Genomic DNA, 22,814 nt, shown 5'->3' on the forward strand with positions numbered 1-22,814 from the left:
CCAAGAGTTTTTGCACAAACTATGGCATAAACATTGCACCCAGATGAAGTCTGAAGGTATATACATAGTCTTCACACTCAAAGACATAAACACAACAAATATACTAGATCTTTATTTTAGTTTCTCTTCTTGAAAAAATAAAGAAACTCCAACAACAAAAACATGCTGAAAATACTCAAACACCACAGAATGCTTTGATGGAGCCATTCACTTTCTTTCCCTCATCTGATTCACGGAAACGAAGGAAGTCGTACATATTGAATGGCTTGAATCGTAAAGGATGTAAATCATCGACAAGTTCCTCCGGTATGCTGGTGATTCCGCGGCTAAACGAAAATACTCCGATGGAATATCTGGTTTCCCTTGATTTCATGATGACTTTATGTTCACAAGGCTTTATCCTGTCATTACTCCATGCCTAAACAAAGCAAATCAAATTAATATTGGTAGTATACAATGGAGTAATCAAGAAATTGGGAGAAAATTCGGGGAAAATTTAAATCGAAAGAAAACAAGTCGGTTCAACAAGACTCAGGCAAATCATACCCGTAACCCTTCAGCTGCCAAGAACACAAAAGAGGACGGTGAGAGCTCTAAATCAACCCATTTTCCATCCTTGTTCTTAACCTGGAGTCCACCAACATGATTCTGATGAATTATGGACACCATGTTCTTGTCCGTGTGAGCCGGTATACCAACATCAGTCTCATTCATCTCTGGAATTCTGTATTTAAAGAACCTCAGCAGGTATTCAGATGATTCAAGATGAGAGTCATAGTACTTCTCTATACCATAACTTTCCAAGATCATTCTCATCACCTGTTGCTCCAATTCCACTACTAGTTTCGCAAATGAATGGACACTAGTCCTGTTATCAAAAACAACAAATTGAACCAGTCATGCCACCTTACATGGCTAAAATCAAGAAAAAATTTGAGTAGATTAATCCGTACCTGAACCGATCATTTCGGGCAGGCCACATGAGATCTAAAAAAAATTTGTTACCACATTCAAGAGATGGGTTTTCAATAGCAATGGACTCATAGAGAGGCATAGTGGTAAATTGTCCAAAGTACCCATGGTAAGGCTTATTACTGGTGTTTTGGGTTCTAATTTCTGGTGGGAGATTGAAGAGCTCATCAACTGATGCATATACATCATTGTTAAATTCTAGAGGAACTTTATCATAAACTGCAATAAAACAACCACACTCTTCGACTGCACCACGAATGTCTTTGCAAGCAGCAATCCATGTACTAGTCCCAGGCTTCAAGTCTTCATTTGATAAATCAAGAAAAAGAATCTCGCTCGATCTGGAGGAAGCCATAGCTAGCCTTAGGTATTTTTTTTTTCCCCTTCTTTTTAACTCTCAAAGAAGAAGTCTTAGGGAGTCAAATTTTATGTCGCTTGAATCAACTTGATGTTACTACTTATAAAGATCATCCTTGGCCAAATAGTATCATAAGGGGTGATAGCTTGAGTTCGATTCCCTCTAGGAGCATAATCCTTATGGTCACACACTGGGTTTTAGTCCAACTTAACTTGTAGTCATATGAGAAACTTCTGAGCGAGAGGGTCTGACGGTCCGAGTTTAGACACATATCGGACGTCCAGAGAGGAATCTTGCATAATATCGTTCTTAGTTATCAAAAAAAAAGATTGATAAAATGTTTTACATCCATGTCACAAATGGATTTTCAGGAAAAAGCAAAAGAATATATATATAAAAATTGATATACAATCATAGACAGAGTACGTCACTGATCACAAATATATTCGGTACCAAAATCAAACAGGAGCCAAAACCAAAAGAGATGACTCAATATGGTTCTTTCTTCAGTTATTATACTGAAGATTGTAATATATGCTGCAGGAGCTTTCATCAGCTAACTTGGTATTCTTATAAGGAGACCATTGCATAATACACCATGGTTTGTTGTTGTATCCTCTTTTATAATGTGTGGGGTATGCTATGCAAGCAAAGAAAAGCATCCTCCATAATTTAAAGACCAATCTGAAACATTGTTCTAGAAACACTAATCAGCTCAATGATGCAGGGGCGTTGGGCGTTTTTCAGATTAGGTACTGGTTAGCATTGGTCAGGTTGGGACAAATAACTCATCCGACCCACATATTTTCAAGTGAGAAGTTCTTCAACCGATCTCATTGATAGTTTGGTTGGGTCGGGTTTCGACAAACGGGTTGGTCGGATATTGAGGGATTTGGTTTTGGTTTCGTTTATGCGGACTCGGTCAATCTTGACCAAATCACAATAAAAACAAGACATAAAACAAAAGATGGAGACTATTTGCACCCCCAAGTTAACTAAGTACACCTCAAAAACTCAATTTAACAACACCTCAGTTAACCCTACCAAATTCCCCCAAATTCTTCTCCTCTCTCCAGTGTTACTTCTCTCTTTCTCCTCTCTCAAGTTCTCCTTCTCCTTCTCTTTCTCTCCTTCTCCACTTTCCCAAGAGGCCAATAACAATCAGAACAACCTTCTTAAATAGTTCAAGAACATGCAAATGGACAATGGCAAAGGAGGAGGTGGCAACAACAACAAAGGAGGCCAAGATCTGAAGATGCCACCATTGAAGGACTTGTAGAAATTGCCACCAAATCAGAACAATAACAACTAGTGAACAGAAACCCAACAAGTGAGTTCTCCTTCTTGTTCCCTGTCATTCCTCTCTCTGAAACACCTACTTGAGATGAAGAAGATGAGATCCAACGGGAGAATGAACAAGACTGCAACTTTCTTCTTACTTCATCATGGGTTTTAGCTATTGAACAGAGAAACTTCAGTTTCAATGGCCCTTTCTGAGATTAAACACCTGCAAGATCGAAACTTTTCTATTTCAGGACTTGATGAGAGGGAAGCTTTTCTTCAATGGTTGCTTTAGCCAAAGAAATACCCACAACGGCTGAAGAAGACGAATTTAAGGTTACGAAGAAGATGAATTGTTTATTTTTTTAGAATTTTCCTTAATCTCAGCCGTTGGCAAGATCCAACGGCTGAGATTATGGGGTGCAGATTGTTAAATTTGAGAATAACTGAAATTGGGTGTACTCATAAATGTTATGTTTTTTACCGGGGTTTATTTAGAATGTGGTGCGCTTAGTTAAGTAAGGGATGCAAATAATCCTCATCAAAACTGAATCATATAAGCTAAAAACGGACATTTAAATCACAGATAATACAATAACGTCATATCGCAAAGCAAGCGTATACCCATATTTCTGATATCAAAGCACAAAAATTAACCAGAAAGTGTGATTCTCCAGAAAATTCACTATCAGAGGTAGAAAAGAACTCCAATGAAGAGAAGAGAGAACTAAAACTCAAAATGAACCTCAAAGCCCAATCAACACAATCGGAAGAAATGAAATAAAAAGACATAGAAAAGACAATATCATTACGTGAATCAGCTCAGCGAAACAAGCAATGTATGGGTAAATGGGGTTTCACCTGCAAATATAGAGAAGCTCTGCTTTGGTTGGGATGAGAGAAGACCCTATGATATAGGAGCTGATTTTGAGTTGTTTTGAAGTTGATTTTGGTTAATTTGGAGTTGAATTAAGAGGAACAGAAAGTTGATGAAAATTACCAATTTTACCAACTAGTAGAAATCATTTTTGAGGGTGTGGCTGTAGAACTGAAAAATTTGCAAACGTTGTCCGTTTTCAATGAATTTGACCGGCTAAAGCGAAACGGCGTTTTGAACAGAACTATGCGCCTTAGGCTCTTGATCCCACCCTAGTTTTGCAAAATTCTATCATTTCGGGCCTCAGATCAATTGTTTTCTGTTTTAGGGGTGTTTTTTTATAATTTTTACATTTTTGTGTTTTTATCATATTGGGGTTGTAGCCGACCCTAGAGGTCATTATCTTTTCATTTTATCAATATATCAAAAAATTCTAGAGAGTTTCTCTCAACCTTTGGGTGGATTCCCTTGTTTCTTTAAATCAAACGTTGGTTTGATTTGTTATTTTTCTTCCTTTATTGATCTGCCTGGATTACCCTAGCTCTTTTATGTCAGTCTCTCCGTCATTTGAGATGGTGTAGCTTTGCTTTGCTCAGTGCGGTGGGTTCTATGTGCTGATCTTTCAACCTTGCTACTCCATTCCATACTCTGCCTCCAGAATGGTTGTGCAGTGTCTCTTCCCGTTGTCTCTCTCTAACGGTAAGATATGGACCGGGCCGGGTCTTAAACGAGTGCAAAACTCATCTCTCTTAAGAGACCCGTTAAAAAGGAGTTACATATATGACATAATCATTAACCAACCTATATCTTAATTCTTATCCTTAATTATACGTTGGATTGTGGGTACGAGTCTCGAAATTCACCGATTCTTTCAAAGATCGTTTCTTACACCCTAGACCAGATCGGATTGAAGACCGATCCAGTTCGATTTTCATAACCTTAATCTTACCCTCATTTATACATTGGATTGTGCGGGTCGAATTGGCGAATCCAAAATTCAAATTTACTTGGGACACAAGTAAGTAGTGGGGATGTCTATCCCTAATTCTTTTGAATTATTTATATGGCACGAACATATAAATAACCATGGTTTAACTATAAGTGAAAAATTGCACAAAAATATAAAGAGAAAAAGAAAGGCCGTCATGCTGGAGTATAATACAATCACATAGTAAGATAATGACACTGAAATCCAATATAAGGAATGGAAGCCCAGATGACATATTCATAGCAGAAACTGAAAAGAGCTTTATTTCACATTCTTCTTGTTTGGTTCTACATGAATCGATACACTTCTTATCGCTGTTGAAAGTTAAGTACCTTAATACCAAAGGCAAACAAGAATGCAAAAAGGACTGTAAACCCAATTGTCACAGCTGCAACAACTCCAATGAAATCATGCCTGAAACCGAAATAACTCTCTATGAATTCTTCCACTGTTTCTCCTGTGTCGAGCCTATTCTTCAAGTCACCAAACAACGATGAAATGAATCCATACAAGCTGTAGGCCAATGGATTTGCCCAGTAGTACCATCTCCACCAGATTGGAATCCTCTGTTGCAAGAAATGGAAGTAAACAAATTAGTCCCTGCCCTGGTGTAGTAATAATAGGATACCAAGGCTGCAGACCAGTTATTATGCGATTACTTACGGTTCTTGGGATCAAGAATCCTGAAAAGAGACTCCACATTCCGTAAACGGCGGAGGACATTATAGATCCGACTTGTTGATTTGGTGACAAGGCTATTGCCATCATGCCATAGAATGTATAGTACAATAACAGGGTAAACAGGAAGAAGAAGAACCACAAGAATTTAACAGCAGTCCACTGGAATTGAATCATGGAATAGACGATAACGCCAAAAACTACAGCTTGAACAAAAATATACGGGATTTCAATAGCCACCTGCAGAAGAAGAAATTATTACGTGAATGATTAATCGTACAGAAAACTTCAAATTGAAATCCTTGATTGAATGTAAAGAGGTTTACTTGGGCAATGGCGTATGGCAGGGCTGAATACATTCCAGCAGCTCTTTCTCTGTAGAAGACCATTCTTTCAATGGCCACAACGGGCTGCACAGTTCCTGCATTTTGGATCCCAATAAAGCCAACGGAAGTGTACATCACACCCATCGCATTAAAAAGATCTTGTCGGGTTTCCCTGTGAGTCATAATGTCATGATTCAATATAAAGAATAAAAGAAGCTATAAGGGTTTGAAATTCTGCATTATTGGTGTTCTACAGCAATTACTTACACTTTGGATCCTAAGTGCCAGAATATTGACCCGAACATCAACCCTATGATTGTCGTGAAGATCATCCTTACGGCTGTGTATGATGGGTTGCGCCAATATGACCAATGCTGTTTCCATAAGCAAGCAAGACATTGGACGAAAAATGACTGCGAGTAGACAGTAGGAAAATGCAGTTCCTTCGAACCAGGAAGCGGCGTACTTAGATCTTGAATAAGTGCTTTGTTTCTCCTGGAACAAATAAAAAGAAATTCTGGCAGTAAAATTTCTAGAAGGGTATTTTACTTCAGTCTATTTAATCCAGCACAAAATCAGACTGGTAGTTTATAGCAAAGCCTACCTGTACAGTTCTGAACTTCTGTAAAGTTCAGTAAAATCAACCCCCAGAGCTATTTCTTGCGCTGAACCTGTAACTTCCAACATCCAGGTAGCTGGATTATAACCAGCTGTGATTCTATTGACCCCTTGAATATCCTATCCAATAAAAAGGGATGAAAAACTCAGAACAAGAAATTTATGCATTAGAATGTCAAAAACAGTGAACTCATATCCTATGAACTATTTCATTGTTTTGGTCATCCATTTTAAAGTACCTCAAAATATCTGATAAGATGGCATGAATGGCGACCCAAAGGACCCACGTATATCTCTTGTCCTCCTTGCTTCAATAGGAATAGCTGTAAATTCATGAGAAGTTACAACCCTAGTACACGGAGAGAAACAAAAAACATGTATAGCAATAACTCTTACTTAATATAACATTTCTAACCTCATCAAAAGCTTCAAATATGTCAATGCTTGGTTGGTGGATTGTGCACACAACTGTTCTTCCGGTGTCAACAGTGTTTCGAACTGTTCTCATAACAATGGCAGCAGCTCTTGCATCCAGACCTGAAGTTGGCTCATCCATAAATATAATGGATGGGTTTGCCACTAGCTCGATTGCTATTGTAAGCCTCTTCCGCTGCTCAATTGACAGTCCATCGACTCCAGGCATCCCAACTAAAGCTTTCCTCAGTGGGTTTAGTTCTACAAGCTCCATGACTTCCTCAATGAACATCTGCATGCAATTGTTCGAATAAACTTCTTAGGATAGAACTATAAAGGCAGGTTATCATTACTCAATTTGTGAAATAAATGGCAAATTAAGAAACGCAAATTTAGCCAATGGAAAGGGCACGAAGTTCCTTCCCTTGCAAGATAAATGAATTAAAAACAATAATCGTTGCAGATGACTTACCATTCTGGTCTCATCGTCCACTTCAGGGGGGAGACGAAGCCAAGCAGAGTAGAGCAAGGACTCATATACAGTGAGATGAGGTGTGTGGATGTCAGTTTGCTCGCAATATCCAGAAATCCTAGCAAATGTTTCTTGCTTCTTTGGGTATCCAGAAATTGTGATATTTCCCTCAACGTAACCACCAGTTTTCCTGCCCGCTAGTACATCCATCAAAGTAGTTTTACCAGCACCACTTACTCCCATTAGGGCTGTAAGGACACCAGGCCTGAAAGAACCACTTACACCATTCAGAAGAACCAATTTGTCCTCAAGGACACCTTGATGTTTCATTTCCTGCAAAGTTCAATCTGACTACTCAGTTTTCCTACTTTTGGATGGTTTCCCATCGGACCAAGGTGTTCAACTAATTGCTAAAGGTTACCTGTGGCATATCGACGGAGTACGTGATTTCATCAAAGGTGATTGAATGGGGTTCAAAAGGAAGAACCATTCCAGTTTTCTTGTTATGTTTAGCTTCTGGCTCTCGTATGGATGATGACCAAGATGAGGTGCTTCTAATAGTTCCCCTTCGACTCTCTACGTTTCAGTTAACAAAAGAAAAATGGCATAAGAAAAGCACGGTACAAACTGACTTTTAAAAGAAATTCAAGTCATGAATTACCTGTTTTTCGTTTATGTCCATGGAGTGATAACTGAACAGACCCTCCAGTTTTGTCAGCATCATTTTGGGAGTCTTCTGGTAAAACAGCCTGGTGCTTTCTAAATGCTGCATGATTATTTGTTAAGACATTATGACACAAGTGATCGCTATAAAATAGTATTAGTTGAGATACTTACGATTGAGAAAAGAGAAAGCCAAAGTGGCTCCTATGTTGCACAATACTGAGTATCCGAGTAATCCCCCTAATCCAATCCAATACCAATATGAGTATGGGAAGAACCCCTTAGATCTCAAAACTGACACTCCAAGAGTTTCGGTTGAGTTTGGAAGAACCTTGAAAGTAAATTTATTTTAGTGTCAGCTGATTGTCAAGAGAAACATAAAAGTGGTGGACGCAGCTAGTTCATCAAATTACCTTACGCCAACTATCTCCAAGGAACTCATTAACCGCTATTGCATGTTGCCCATACATCATTGGTGAAATCCAGTAGCCCCATTGCCACCAAACTTGTATCTTATCTGTCTCCTCATACAAAGCACAGCAAGTATATCATTCTATAATTTTCCATTATGTAAAAATCACGATGTGGTTTCACTAACACAGCTGCATATAATTACCTCGTGAAAGGACCACGCCACCCAATGTTACAAGTATGCAAATTGCAAATGTCCCAAATGTGTTGGCAACAACTACATTCCTTCCCAATACAGCAATAAATCGAAAAAATGCAGAAGCCATCTGGTGAATAACCAATAGCAAGAAAAGCTGTTTGAAAAACCTACACCATACGTACACTTCAGTCATATCAGTAAGGTGAGGGTGTAATCTGAAACAAGAATGTCAGGATCACATCATAATTTTGCTCTTTATTACATCTTTTTACCTTCCAACATCTGGATCAAGTCCAATGAGAAAATAGGTGATAACTATCCAAACTCCTACTTCCACGAATGCTATGAAAATCTTGAGGATCGCAATTGGAAGAGAATACGCCCACCCAGGATAGATAAAGTGGTCCCTTTGCTTGAAAAACACCGGAAGTTTTTCAATAGTCATGGGAAATTCTGCCATGCCATTGAAGAAAATGTTTATGATAGTGAAGAACAAGGCACCCATGTAAATTCCTCCATCAATTACAGAGTCTCGATGCATCTCCGTCCGTAGAAAGATTGTCGATCCAACCAGCCCATTTATAACGAGCTTGTCGAGAGGAAAGTAAATAAATGAGTTTTAATCACATTTAAATAATAATACTCATGAAAATCGATCAAAAGAACCATAGAGAAAAATCCTACTTGTGCCAGTCTTGTAATGTAAACAAATGAGTTCCTCTTCATAAGCAACACTTCCCTTGAGAAGCAAGCTTTAAGCAACTCCTTATTGTTGACTCCGTACTTTTTGGTTGTCAACGCGGCAGGATGACTCTTACGCTTGTCAAATGGATTTGCAAGATCATCTCTGCGTTTTCTTCCCACATGGAATGACTGGAATGCTTCAGAGAATTCCTTTACTGTAACAAAACGGTACGGATACTCTTTAGATGCCCAATATTGCTGTTGATCTTTCATTGATGTCACCTGCAGAGAATTTGGCCATTAATGATAATTACAAGTTCAATTATGTTGTTCTTTTAATACCTGTACCATTTGCAAGTATAGAAGATTGTATTTGTTCCTTGCTCTAATAGACGAAAGAGATAGAAGCCCAATTTGTGCTTACTTCTTGCAAGAAATCTGCTACGCCTTTTCTTTCTGGACACCTGAATCCCATGGATTCGAAAAATTCTAGCACAAATTCACGGGGACCCTGGTACACAATCTGACCTTCTGATAGAAGAATCACATCATCAAAGAGATTATATGTCTCGGGCGCTGGTTGGAGAAGAGAGATGATACAAGTTACATTAAGAATGTGAACAAATTGTTTTAATGAATTCACAATCTGGAAAGTTGTTGAGCTATCCAAGCCAGTCGATATCTCATCCATAAACAATGCGTTCACCGGTCCAACAAGCATCTCACCTGTAATATTGTTGATGTTGCAGAGTTGTTATTGACATACAGACCGGCAAATGAAGGCTAAGAGCTTAATGTCTATGATGTACCTGTTGTAACACGCTTTCTTTGTCCCCCCGAAATTCCCCTAATCATCTGATCTCCAACCACAGTATCTGCACAGACTTCTAGTCCTAAAATCTGTAGATTACAGGTAAGGAAATCGCTTTTATTATGGTCGGAGATAATCTGTGTATAGTACTAATCAGAGTATATGGTCTCTTAATAGTACCTTGAGAATATAATCTGTGTACGCATTGATCTCCTGGCCTTCTGTTGCTGTTGCCTTCAGTGTTACAAAGGGAAAGAAAAAAAAAGGTTCAATAATGAAATTCAAAATCTAAGTACTTTAATCAGAGATTAATTAAGTATCAGTTCCCTCACCTTCAAGAAGGTATCAATATCGAGATCAGGTTTGATATTCGCATCTTTCTCTCTTCTTAATAGCTCAGATAACATATCTGGGAATCAGAACAACAACAATCAACTCTGTTTACATCAAGAAATGACACACTGATCAACAAAGGAAGAAGAACCCGGAGAACTCACCATAGCGAGTTCCAACTCCTTGACACCTTGCAGCGAACGCCAATGTTTCCCTGACAGTCAATTCTCCCATATGGAGATCTTGTTGGCTGATATATGCTGCACTTCTCTGAGGCACAAATTCATCCATTCTATGACCATTGTATGTCACATTCCCAGAAACCTGCACAATAATTGTTTTTTAGCACAGAAAATTAGGGCAAAAGAGAAAAGTGATCAGTTTTTCTGTGTATCTTTATAATCCAAAGACATACAATTAGCCCTAATTAGAAAGAAGACAGTAACCCTAATGAGGTATTTATTAATCTATCACCTTAAGTTTGGAATCGAGCTTTCCGGCCAAAGCCAATAAAAGTGAGGTCTTTCCGGAACTTGGAGGACCCAATAGCAAAGTCATTCTGCAACACAGCAGCACAAGTAAGAAATATGTTGAATTGCCAAAACCCTAAAAAAATCATAATCTTCACAGCAGCACTAAGAACTCTCACCTGGATGGCTTGATAATTCCACTGACATCCTTGAGTATATTCAAGTGTTTCTTTCTACTTGAAAGAAGATGGAGAGAATTCAATAATTCCTTCACCCAAAAACAAAATCATATTAAATATTTTGACAAATAACCTGCAAATGCAAACACTACCCCTTAGATTCAATACATCAGATATTACCTCTAACAAATTAGTTCCAAAGTTGAGGAACGTCGGCAGGGCCATGCTTCCCACTAGTGCTTCTGCTTCAACATTTAGATGCTCAAACCGAACTTCAATGGTAGGAAATTCAATTCCAACTCTAAATATCAAGAAACAAAAAATATTTATATAGCCAAAAATAAATGAGAATCTATTCTGCATGCCACAGAATTTAAAACTCAGAGAAGCATAGAAACAAGTTACTGGGTTTTTACCTATCAAACCGGCTCTTGAGCCTCAACAAGAACTTCTCATTATCTTCTTCAGGAACCCTCAGTAACTTCTCCATCAATGCCCTTCTTTCTTGGGGTCCAAGTTTACGCACATCGACTTCACTGGCTCCACCACCATCTTCTGTTGAAATCCATAAACTTTTCTTCAAACGATTAACGGTAGGCAACTTCTGAATTGCAGCCCATTTCAGTGCCTCTTCATCTTCTGCCCTACTTGTGGATCTTGAAAAGACATCCATTGGGTTAAGATTATTTCTCCAATTGGAAAAACCCTCTTTCCCTAAACCAGTAGCTCTATGTATTGGACCACCACCACCATCCATTATGCAAGGAAATGGAGATTTTGTTGGTGGAACCAATTACACTCACACCTGCAAATACACGTATGCTCATGCATTCCTATGCAGTGGTTTATATTGTCCTTATGGAGGCAGTTGCAGTCAACAAGTAACAACACAAGAAACGTTATTCTCATGCTCGTAGAAAAATTCAGTCGATATTTGATGACATTCTTCAGTAAAATTCATTCCAATATTACTATTTTACAAGTCTTACAGATTTAATACGGATACAGTACAGATATAGTCTATAGGAAATACACTATTGTGATTTAGAATTTATTAGATTCTATATATAGACAAAAAAATTATATACTCATTGTGATATGAAATCTGATATGATATATATGAACACAAGTCAAATCCATTGTCTTATGTCATTATGGATTGTAACAAATTATAAGGATTTTTTTTGAACGTTTTGCTTTGACTGAATATGTTAAGAAGATTCATTGAACTGATGGTAAATACTTTCTGTATTTTAATTCTCAGTTTTTTGAAAACTCAGCAATAAATTCTGATTTTTGCCTACATAAATATCCGAAAAATGGTACTATATATTGGCAGTGCATGGGACAACTATCTTCAGACAGAAATACCCTTCACGGTATTGAAGATCACCCATCCTCTAATTTGAAATTAAGCAACAGAGACGAGAGATAAGATTTAACGGTATAAAAGTTTAAAGGGCTTTTTGCTTTTCTCTTCTTCTTTCTCATTAGGCCCACTAAAGTGAAGTGATAGATATACATACCTTTCTTGAGCTGATTGTTCAATAGGCCCAAATTTTTATAGCCCAGCAAGCAAAGCTTACCAAATAAGGAATTACTTGGAGTTCTATTCTTCTGCTTCTAGAACCAGCCGAGGATGGAGATGTGGGCACTTTTTTTGTGATTGAGGGCTATCAACCGTCCACATTTTGGTACAGCAAATAATTGAATTTTTTTTCTACAAAATTAATAGATAGCATATATTTATCATGCAATAATATAATTTGTTCCTTGAAAAATTACTTAATTATCATATGTATTATATTTCTATAAAAAAAATTAATTATTTGCTGCATCGGTCTTTTTAAAGGCATCAAATTTTATTGCTACAAATAAAATTACAATACGGTTATAAAACCACCAAAACAAAAACCATCAAACAGAACTTGGAGTTTTAAATTTAACTAAAAAAACAAATTGGGAATACATCTCACTAGGAGTGCGGCCCTTTATCATCCTAAGAGGCCACCTTTTCTAGCTTTTGAAGATGCTAGTTGGATCCAACCAGCGGAGAACTAATACAAACAGACTTGAGTTAGATTGGAGAACATTGTTTTCGCACAAGGGATAACAAAAAAAAATGGTGCCCCAGATAGTGTATCCAACGATGAAGTCAGGACATAGTATGAGAAGACTTTCTAGGAGTTGACACAGGATTTTATGTTAGGATGGGCAAAATTAAGAGAAATTATTATTTTTTTAAGTTATCTATTAATTATACTTTTGAAAGTATAAAAAAAAAATTAACACTAAAAATAATACATTTATAAAATAGAGTAAGTAATAATTACACATGTCTTCTTGTTTCAACCAAGCATGATTTTTAAAGAAGGGATCTAAATTAAAAATTCAGAAGAATTTTTTATATAATTTATCATATACTCATATTTATTTAAATTTGTTTGAGATGACATTCACTAACCTGCCCTCAATCTTTCTTTTTCTTTTTTTAACCTTAAAAGGCAATAACTTTATGAAAACTTTACTAAGGTAATCTAATCAATTTGTTCAAACTAGAATCATTGCTCCTTTGACTCAAAACTTTTAAACCATGCCTATGTAAAAGAGTCTATCGTTATCTATCTATCTACTTATTCAAAAAATTTGCTGGACAATTTAATCTGCAATGCCATAACTCCATAAGTCGAGAAAATATATATAAATAAATAATTGTCCATTCAAGGGTATTTTGGTCCGTATGCTCACATCATGGACATGACTTTCAATATATCATGGACCCACCGTTTATGTAGCCGTTACAGTATCTTTTACCCGCACGAAAGAAGCACCTAATATTTTAAAAACACAATTCGACCGTTACTTCTTTGATCTGCTCTGTATTGATAACAGCCTCTACGAAGAACTTGACACAACCAGCAATGGAGACCAATTACTCGTTCACAGAAGATGATATGGAGATTGAAGATCGTCTCGGGTTCCCCAGAGCCTATGCCCAGCTGTGTCGGGAACGTGGGTTTGGTCCCTATTGCCATGGCCCTCCGTACACTTTCAACCCCTATCTGTTGCAACAGAACGAGGTAAGCAAGAAAATAATATTCTGTTTATTTCCCGAGAAATCAAGGGAACAGGAAAATATGGGATCTTGGATCTGGGTTTTCTTTTATTGTTTGCTTGCCTAAGAAACCCTTGAAGGTGATTGTGTAATTCTGCCTTAGATACAACTCAAATTGCAGGGTATGAGGGCCGCAGAGTTGGATCAGATGTTCCCGGTTATCGATCCACGAGCAAAACCAACTGCGAAGCCAAAGATTTTTGTGAATCTCTTGTGGAAGCAGCTCAGCCATCTTGGGTATGTTTGAAATTTGAATCCAAGGCTTCATATACAAACAGACTCCAGGAAATGTAGAACTATTGAGCATTGGAGTTCCGATTCACAAATTTCTCTTTTTCTGTTTTCTCCTTTTAATTTAGGAATGCCGGCTTCGATCCTGCAGTGATTCGTGTAGACCCATATGGCAATGTTCTATATTTCCATGCAGATTCAGCTTCTCCTCTCGCTTGGGATATCGATCATTGGTTTCCATGTTCAAGTATATGATTACTCTCCACTCAATTTTTCTCTAACCAAAATATGCTTAATTTATAATCTGTAATTCAAAATGTTAATGGTATGAGTGGAGAACAATCCTGATTCCTGAGTACATAATGTCTTTCTCTGTCTTATATGATTTTGTGTTTTGTTTACATTGCAATTGAAGGGGGAGGACTGACTGTTCCAAGCAATCTGAGGCTACTGCAGTGGCAAGTGTGCAAGAGGAAGCATAACAAGTTAGAATTTCTAGTTCCATGGTGGGATCTCCAGCTTGGGATCTCTGTGAACCAGTTCTTATCTATATTTGCATCATCAAACTCTGATTTTAGGTGAGTGGAATGCAATTTTCAATACCCTTTCATGCATTTTCACTCAGAAACCAGGATATCAAGGTAACTCATGTAGTTGCACAATATTGCAGGCACAGGGCATTTTATTTCTTGTTCTCAGAAGGTGAAAATGAGGAACTAAATGCTTCACAAACTGTAGATTCACATTCATTTCCAAAACATTTTGTTGAGTCCAAAGAGCAGGTAGGCCTTGCTCCAGCTGCCATCGTTGCGTCTCGAAGTGCATCTTATGATTCTTCAATGGCTTTGAAATCACTGGACTACAATAGGCTGATAAGGCCACACTCCCCGGCATTCGGTTAGTGCAGGAAGAAGAACAAATACTGGTTCTTAACTTGTTCTGTGTAAATAATTAAATAACTTATGCTCTCTTTGTTTGTGATCAGCAGCTCGAAAGGCAAAAGGTGGTATCTTGAAGGAAAATGACTACCCAGATTTTGTTACAAACCCATACCAAGCAATTGTCATGGCTAGAGATTCACTGAAACAAAGAGAAGAAAATCAGAAGATGCAAGGAGAAATACAGAAACTGGACGATGAAGTGAATGATTTGAAGACGAAGAACGAAGAAGAAAAGCTAACTATCCAAGAGTTGGAGTTGACTCTCATCAAACGTCGGAGAAGGGCAGAAAAGTGTAGGCGGCTGGCGGAGGCTCAATGCTCATATAGGACCATGTTAGAGAAGATGATTAGAGATGCTATGCACCAGTAAGATATACAAAACTGTCAACTGTAGTGAGAAAAGTTTCTCAGGAATTTTTCAGAAGCTATGAAAGACTAATTTCACATATTTTGTTACTTGCAGGAGTGTCATTTATAAGGAGCAGCTGAGATTGAACCAGGCTGCATCTAATGCTCTCATGGCAAGACTTGAAGCACAGAAGGCAATTTGTGATGCTGCAGAGAAAGAACTCCACAAGAAATTTAAACAAAGAGACGAGCTCGAGAAACAGGTACGGCCTGAATGGGAGCAAGCAAGGAAAAGATCAAGAATGGATGATGCATCATTTGAGGAGAGGAGGGAGAACAAAACTATTCTTTATTTGCCAGGAATGAGGCCTAGAACTCCTTTGCATAAGGAGCTGAGGGTGTTTCTAGAGGAGGAACATAGAGCATCAGAAGCTGGATTATCTTCTAATGAAGAGAGAAGAAAGCACAAAGAAATCGAAGTTGAACTGCAAAAACATGCAAAATATGCCATGGAACCGGAGCCTAACGAGCAAGATAAACCAATTCTTTCCTTGGAGAATGAAACCCCCATTGAGCATAGGCTTCAAATGTTGGAAATAGAAGAAGGGAAGAGACATAAAATTCTATGCCCAGTTCTCCAAGAACCAGAAATTGAAGAAGATGAAGAGAGCAGGAAGCAGCGCGGGAAAGGAAATGTGGAGAGGTGGCTCCAATTGCTGCTAGAAAATAATCAAGAGGAGGTGGAGCCTCAGATTGAAAATGAAGAAAAGTCGAGCAAGGCTGATGAAACAATTGCAAAGATGAATCTCAAGTACCCAATAAGGGAGATCAAACCAGAATTTTCTGAAGGTGGAAACAAGGATAAGCAGAAAGTTGGCATAGAGGATGAAGAGAAGAAGAAAGAAGAGGCAACTGAGATAGAAGCCGCCAAAACACTAACAGATATAACCAATGCAAGTGAAAAGGGCAGTGCCACTGAAGGCATTGGCAGCAGAAAAAGCTTTGAAGGTGGTAAGGAAAGAAAAGAGAAGAAGAATGGAAAGGAAAGAGTGCTGGTGAGGTCTGAGAGTGCCAGGACCTTTCGACGAATTCCATCTTCTCCATCTTTGATCTTGGGTATGAAAAAAGGAGTTGACTGCATAAGGAAGAAGCCAATTGTGAGCAGTGATGACGATATAGATGAGGATCATGCCGTGGAGAACAGCTTCATTAAGTCATCCTTCAAAACATTCAAGAAAGCAATGAAAATTTGAAATCTGATTCCATTGTATCTAGGCAGGCATTTGTATGGTGTTTTCAGGTTATTTTTTTATTTTTATAATTTTTTAAAGTGTGCTAGTAATGGCTACTTGAGCTGTGAATAATTGTGTGAAGTGTAGAGCATTATATTTCTTTGATTGGTGCCAAAAGCTGTTCTGCCAGATTTGAGATAACAGCTTGTTTTTACAGAGATTCATCGTCAGTTTTTCTCAATTTTCTTCTTTGTTGTACTGCTTCCAATTCTATATCCATTTGTTGTTTGCTGTTCTTTGTTGTTTTTACAGATAGTATGTTTCTCTACTGGGAAATGCAGACATAGTTGAACTAAATAAGGAACAACTTTCCCAAGGCATCTTGAGAAATTGTATACACACCTCAATTCCATGATCCACTGGATGCTCAACAGCATATTCGTAAGCACAAATCCAGAGATTTAAAAGTTAAAACAAGAAAACGGCTCAAGTGCACCACTGTTTGACTCAACAACATCAATTTACTGGGTCCTATCAGACCGCACATATGATAATTGATATGGGAGCAATCTGTATGTAAGACTTATGCAGGCTAGGCTACAATTGCAGCAAGAAACTTTCATAAAATTGTGGAATGAAAAACGGTATCTATCAATATAAATTAAATGAAATTCTACAAAAGAAGGGAACATAAAAGGTAAACCCGTCCACAGCAATGGTGGATAAACAGTCAGATGCATACCAGCTTAAGCTATCATTCACCTCTGTAAAGTAAATCGGCGGTTCACCTAACGCGGCTTCAGTATCTTATTCTTCCAGCTTTGACACATAATGGAAGACGTAATATTATGAAATATTACGGGGGGTTGATGTTTCAGACGAACTGCCAGTTGAGTCACCTGGCACCGGAAGAGGAGCAGCACTTGCAAGAGAACCATTTCCATCTTCGTTTCGTGATACAACGGGAATCTTAACAGCTGCTCTTTCCATCTCCTTCTCAAGCTCCTCCTCCTGGCGCAAAGCAGTGAACTGGGAATCCAACGACCTGGCTGCCGCTAACCATGTAAGAACAATCACCAGAAGTATCCCTCCAAGGTAAGGCGTTGAATTTGCAAGTGATCCAAAGGTTAAAATCATAAACTGCTGAATGAGAGCTCCTCCCGACTTCCCCAACGGATTGCAGACAACATCAATGGCTGCCTTCCCTTTAAGCTGTAACAAACATTGAAAAGGAAAAGTAGAAGCAGAAATAAGTCTCAGAGAGATTTAAGATAACTAAGCTTAACTTATTTGAGGCCACTTTTTCTCAGAAAGTTTTTTAAGAAAAGTCCCTTTTCCAATATGAAACACAAAACTATAGATACAAATTAAATTGACATATTTTTTGTTCCCAGCACAGGGAAAAAATTTAAGACCCTTCATCATCTCAAGAAAAAAAAAACAAATAAAGAAATAAATAGAAAGGAGACCCGGCAAAGCAAGAGTTCTAACCTTGGTGTCTTCATCCAGAGGGATATAGGCCATCTCTTTGCAAGGGTCAAACAAGCTGTATTTGGCACTCTTGCTGAAAATATTCTGCATGGCACCCACATAAACAGCTGCAAGAAGAGGAGTCATACCAAACTGCGCAAGAACAGGAGCGATTGGGCCCCCAAACAATATCAGAGAAAAGAAGCCAACGCCTGTCAGCAGCAGAACCGTGGGCGTGATGGTTGCTGCAACTCCCCATCCATATTTGTTAAATATAAATTGGCTTATTAGCATCATTATGAAGGTTGCAATTCCAGTTGCACTAGAGAAGTCACCCATAAAGGATGAGTACTCGTTCGGGCTTGGGAACTACAGATAAAGAGAGAGAGACAAAAAAAGGGAGTTAGTCTCCTTATTAGTGAGCTATTGGGACAAGAAGATACAACCAGAAGCCCAATTCAGCCTACCTGAGCCTTGAGCTTTGACTTCCAGGTAACCTCAACAAGATTGATGCTGATACCATAAGCAACAACCAAAGTGGCAAGATCCCTTATGTACCTTGAAGAGACCAAGAATTTCAAGCTCTCCATAGTCCCCATTTTGGGCTTTGCCTGCATTGAAATTTACAGTAATTGGAATTGTATTAAACATTTCTTCACTAACTCTTTAATAGCCAGTTTCAATCTAACTAAAATACATCATCCGAGCTTTTATCCCAAAAGTTTGGAATCGGCTACATATTTCAATCTAATTAAAATATGCTAATAAATGCTAAAATGTCTCTCCAGCCATTCATACACATGTGAACATTGATATATGTGAACTGCAGTAGTTGCACGACTATTATAATTAATTGGCTAAAAATTTTTCTACAGGAAGACTTTAAAATGAGTGACAAACCCATTGGTTTCCACAGACAAGACAACCTTTAAGCAAGATTTCCAGAATCTAAGATAAAAAAAATAAAAAATAAAAAAAAAGTATGCCACTGGCCCACTGAAATATAGCATTAGGTGATAGCAGTGAAAGTGGCTCATTAAAAAAGCAGAAGCAACAAACGGAAAGACATAGCTAGCTCCCTGAACCAAACTAATTTGCGATAAGAACAAGATGGTATTAACCATCATAATTCAAGAACCAAAATATTACTTTTGAATATCATAATTTAAACAATACAATGAAAGCAAAAGTATAGATAGTAATTAATGAATAAACAAACTCAAGAGTAGCAGTGTGCATTTTGTTGGTGAATTCCCAATGTAAAATATTTAATTTACCAAAAATTCTGGTGAAACTTCTCTGTGAAAGAAAAGGCATACATATCTAACAAAATAAAAACCCGATCTGGCTAATTTGTACCAGTTGGCAGTTGGTTAGATAAAGAATAGAGCTAATGGTCTAAAGTTGGGCCAAGCTTATTACTTATTACGGAGGACCCAATGAACCAAAACATCAAATCAGCTCAATACTGAACACATCAAAGACAATAAGTTCAAATTGAGGAATATATTGACAAAAGCAAAAACCTGAACTGGCTAATATGTATTAAGTTTGATAAGCAAGGAAATTCAGCTAAGGGTCCAAAATTGGGCCAAGCTTGTTCACTGATTATGGTGGACCTAATGAACAAAAATCATATCAGCTCAACACTAAACACATCAAAGACAACAAGTCCAAATTGAGGCAATGAAGTTCAACTATAACAACATGCCAATGCATCAAAACCCATGTCAGCACCAACAAACTTGCTGTTTGAATATTTATCACTGACATCCTGAAAATATTAAAATTATTCAGAGTATTAATTCAATTGATTTAGTTAAATAATTACAGATTTTCAAAACCATAGCAGAAACAAAAACTTAAAATTTTCTCCATCAAGGAATCAACTGAGCCAACCTTTAAAGGATAGCCCTGCCTTTGAAGCTTGATTCCCATCAGTTTAATTGATTAATTAGATTGAATCTAAATAAGCATAGCCCTGCCCTTGAAGCTTGAGAATTGAGCCAATGCAAATACATAAATAACAAGATAGCATACTTTTAAAGAAGATTTTACCTTCTTCTTCTTACTACGTGTAGGAAGAGCCACAAACTTATTCACCCACCAGTAAAGGAAACAGATTGCAAGCCCCATCACCACCACAATGCTCATCATTGCCTTCAAGGAAACGGCCCAACCATCAACACCAGGACCCAAATTTTTCCTCAAATTAGAGAAATACTTCACCGTTCGTCCTGAGAAAATTAGGGCAACATTGGCTCCAAGTCCAAAAAGAGGGTAGAATTTTTTGGCCTCCTCAACGGTAGTTATCTGCATATAAATACAGTTATTCCAGTAGTTTGAAACAGCTTTAAAAATCATTGATTTGAAAAATATCATCTAAACTAGTTTTCATTTCCAGGACAAAATCAACTCAAACCAATCCATTTCTATACAACCTTTAGAAAAGGAAAACTAAAAAGCTATTACATAATCTTCAATCCAATGAAAACATAAACAAACATCTTCCGACCAATATTTGCAAAGCATAAACCTGTCTTCAAAAAGACAAACAAAATCCTAGAATCATAATGAATATCAAACCAATATGATTTACAAATAAATACAATTAGTGAAATATGAATTGCTTATAACTGTATATTACCTGATTGGCAAATCCCCAAAATAGTACTGAGATAACCACACTTCCCCATAATTCTGCCATCACATAGAATAAGCAGAAGCTCCAAATCCTCAAAATGGCAAGAGGACCAAGAAACCGCGGACCAAGAGAATTCAGAAGCTTATCGGCGAGCGCATGAGGGTGAATATAATTGCTGAGAGGATACAGAACAAATCCAAAAGCCCCAAAAAAGGCTATAAAGGGTACAATAACAGTGTAAAACAGACTCTGCGTGGGTAAAACATTCGCCAATTTTGTGTACAACAACATGAACCCAATAGCCATAGGTAAATTCACCCATGTCTTCAAGAAAGGTATAATCTCGGCGCTACTCCCTTGGGCCGTAACAACCAACACATCCTTTGTGTCTCTAAGAATTGTGTAGTTGAAGAGGATACAAAAGAACATTAACCCAAGAGGAATTATCTTTTTGAGAGTCGAAATCTCAACACCCAAGACCTTTGGCTTGTCAGGCTCGCCAAGAAGAGGCTGCCCATCAGCTGCAGCAGCGGCCTCTGCCCTGCAAATGTGCAAAGTTTTCTCGTTTGCGCAAAACCCATTTGGTTTCGATACAAACCCTTGAAATCTCTGAAACCCAGCCGAAGACAAAGAAATTCCAGGTACGGTTTTGGGTTTTACAGCAAAAAGCCTCTGCTTTAACCCCTCGGATGGGCGCAAGGTCCTGGTTTTGGGGTTTAAGGGTAGCGAAAGAAGCCCCTTTGTTTGCAGCAAAGCTTCCATCTCCCTCTCTCCCTCCCTATCGTCCCTTCAACAAACCCAAAGCTTGGCTTTTTCAAGAAGATGGCATAGGAGAGGAACTCAAAAGATGGAAAGAGTGAGAGATAAGGTGGCCGAAGATAAGATTGCTCCTCTCAAAGGAAAAAACAAAAAGAAAGTGCATCTAAATAAATAAAACAATCCAAAATCCTCAAAATTGACGCGCTAAGAGTGATAATTTAAATCTGATGTTTGGAAACCCAAAAATAGTTTTCAGAGAAGAATTTATTGCCAACAATATGAGGGGGTTGGTGGTTTAGGATACCAGAACCAGAAATTCATATGCAAATGAGGAAAAAAAGGAAAAGGAAAGTATCCAAAACGATATTCTCCAATGAAGACTGAATTACTATAATATCCTTCCCATGATATTTTTGCACTTTTTTAGTAATTTGCAAACCTGACCCTGCCCGGGGTATTAAAGCTTCGAAAGTCACATGTAGAAAACGACTAAAATCTTACATGACAAATAACATCAGCAACAAAGAAAATACCATTTCATGTTATCAAGAGTTGAGCCAAAACGATTAGTGAATCACCCTAGTGCATAAATTAGTATCTTCCTCCTAATATATGATTAATGTAGACCGTCCAAAAAGTACAAAATAAAAACGATGAAATATCCCTCAATAAAAAGAAATATGGGTTTGACAAAATGCCACCACCATCAGTTAGCGAGATGGCTTATTATGAATCACTCTCCAAAATAATTCTTTTACATCCCAAATCTCATGTTAGAAGGAACCCTTGCTTAATTCTCCAAAATTATGTTATCATATTGGTTATTAAAAACAATGACACAGGTGAAACCAGCTCATTGGTTGCATCCCGGATGAGGAGACATCATCACAAAAGGCAATAGTAAGTGTAAAAGCTAGTTGGTGGATATGTTTGTAATTGATGAGAAGGAGAGCCGCCAAACTATCACAATAAATAGGTAGAATTTGGAAATTGTTTTATTATGACAAATAAAATGGATAATACAATTTTTTGTCACTTAAATTTGTGATAAATTCCAACTTAGTCACCAAAATTTGTAAACATTTCAATTTAAGTATCGAATATTTACAATTGTTTCAAAACAGATACCATAATTTTAGTCAAATCAAGTGGCTTTGAATTAATTAATACTCCACATATAAAATTATTTGCTTAAATCCCGTATTTAAATCATGACATAATAATAATATAAATCCACGAAACTCTGACCCCATATGATTCATCTACTTCAAAAGTGTGCACAAAAATCAATGATTGGGAGCCCAACCCAACATTAGGATTGGGGCCCATTCCCTCTCAAT

At 37.7% G+C, this 22,814-nt stretch overlaps 4 protein-coding genes across 10 annotated transcripts; 1 reads left to right on the forward strand and 3 right to left on the reverse strand.

The window, feature by feature from the left end:
- Positions 1 to 175: 175 nt before the first annotated feature.
- Positions 176 to 1,327, reverse strand: LOC119991392 (probable 2-oxoglutarate-dependent dioxygenase AOP1). Its single transcript, XM_038837753.1, has 3 exons — positions 954 to 1,327; positions 547 to 868; positions 176 to 418 (listed from the first exon to the last, which is right to left on the reverse strand). Exons 1-3 carry the CDS (start codon positions 1,325 to 1,327, stop codon positions 176 to 178), a joined length of 939 nt encoding a protein of 312 aa, XP_038693681.1.
- A 3,406-nt stretch (positions 1,328 to 4,733) lies between these two features.
- Positions 4,734 to 11,491, reverse strand: LOC119991877 (pleiotropic drug resistance protein 1-like). 6 transcript variants are annotated; one of them, XM_038838386.1, is made up of 24 exons: positions 11,151 to 11,491; positions 10,915 to 11,035; positions 10,735 to 10,823; positions 10,560 to 10,644; positions 10,250 to 10,409; positions 10,085 to 10,161; positions 9,933 to 9,986; positions 9,751 to 9,841; positions 9,366 to 9,667; positions 8,942 to 9,223; positions 8,530 to 8,846; positions 8,264 to 8,424; positions 8,061 to 8,164; positions 7,822 to 7,978; positions 7,646 to 7,750; positions 7,406 to 7,506; positions 6,985 to 7,317; positions 6,514 to 6,804; positions 6,338 to 6,421; positions 6,085 to 6,218; positions 5,748 to 5,975; positions 5,481 to 5,652; positions 5,140 to 5,394; positions 4,734 to 5,042 (listed from the first exon to the last, which is right to left on the reverse strand). In XM_038838386.1, exons 1-24 carry the CDS (start codon positions 11,489 to 11,491, stop codon positions 4,785 to 4,787), a joined length of 4,302 nt encoding a protein of 1,433 aa, XP_038694314.1. In that variant the 3' UTR covers positions 4,734 to 4,784. The 6 variants fall into 6 exon arrangements, with proteins under 6 accessions (XP_038694314.1, XP_038694313.1, XP_038694317.1 ...); XM_038838385.1 differs by having other exon boundaries at positions 7,406 to 7,560; XM_038838389.1 differs by having other exon boundaries at positions 7,406 to 7,550; positions 7,678 to 7,750; positions 11,151 to 11,428.
- Positions 11,492 to 13,585: 2,094 nt separating this feature from the next.
- LOC119991060 lies at positions 13,586 to 16,819 on the forward strand. 2 transcript variants are annotated; one of them, XM_038837245.1, is made up of 7 exons: positions 13,586 to 13,814; positions 13,971 to 14,086; positions 14,209 to 14,327; positions 14,496 to 14,658; positions 14,751 to 14,977; positions 15,069 to 15,387; positions 15,485 to 16,819. In XM_038837245.1, the coding sequence occupies exons 1-7, from the start codon at positions 13,656 to 13,658 to the stop codon at positions 16,620 to 16,622; spliced, it is 2,241 nt and encodes a 746-aa protein (XP_038693173.1). In that variant the 5' UTR covers positions 13,586 to 13,655; the 3' UTR covers positions 16,623 to 16,819. The 2 variants fall into 2 exon arrangements, with proteins under 2 accessions (XP_038693173.1, XP_038693172.1); XM_038837244.1 differs by having other exon boundaries at positions 13,587 to 13,814; positions 15,066 to 15,387.
- A 385-nt stretch (positions 16,820 to 17,204) lies between these two features.
- LOC119991061 (plastidic ATP/ADP-transporter-like) lies at positions 17,205 to 21,802 on the reverse strand. The gene is made up of 5 exons (XM_038837246.1): positions 20,719 to 21,802; positions 20,130 to 20,384; positions 18,539 to 18,682; positions 18,093 to 18,440; positions 17,205 to 17,813 (listed from the first exon to the last, which is right to left on the reverse strand). Exons 1-5 carry the CDS (start codon positions 21,475 to 21,477, stop codon positions 17,448 to 17,450), a joined length of 1,872 nt encoding a protein of 623 aa, XP_038693174.1. The 5' UTR covers positions 21,478 to 21,802; the 3' UTR covers positions 17,205 to 17,447.
- Positions 21,803 to 22,814: the final 1,012 nt, after the last annotated feature.

Source organism: Tripterygium wilfordii, chromosome 22 (assembly GCF_013401445.1).
Source record: "Tripterygium wilfordii isolate XIE 37 chromosome 22, ASM1340144v1, whole genome shotgun sequence".
Taxonomy (NCBI): domain Eukaryota; kingdom Viridiplantae; phylum Streptophyta; class Magnoliopsida; order Celastrales; family Celastraceae; genus Tripterygium; species Tripterygium wilfordii.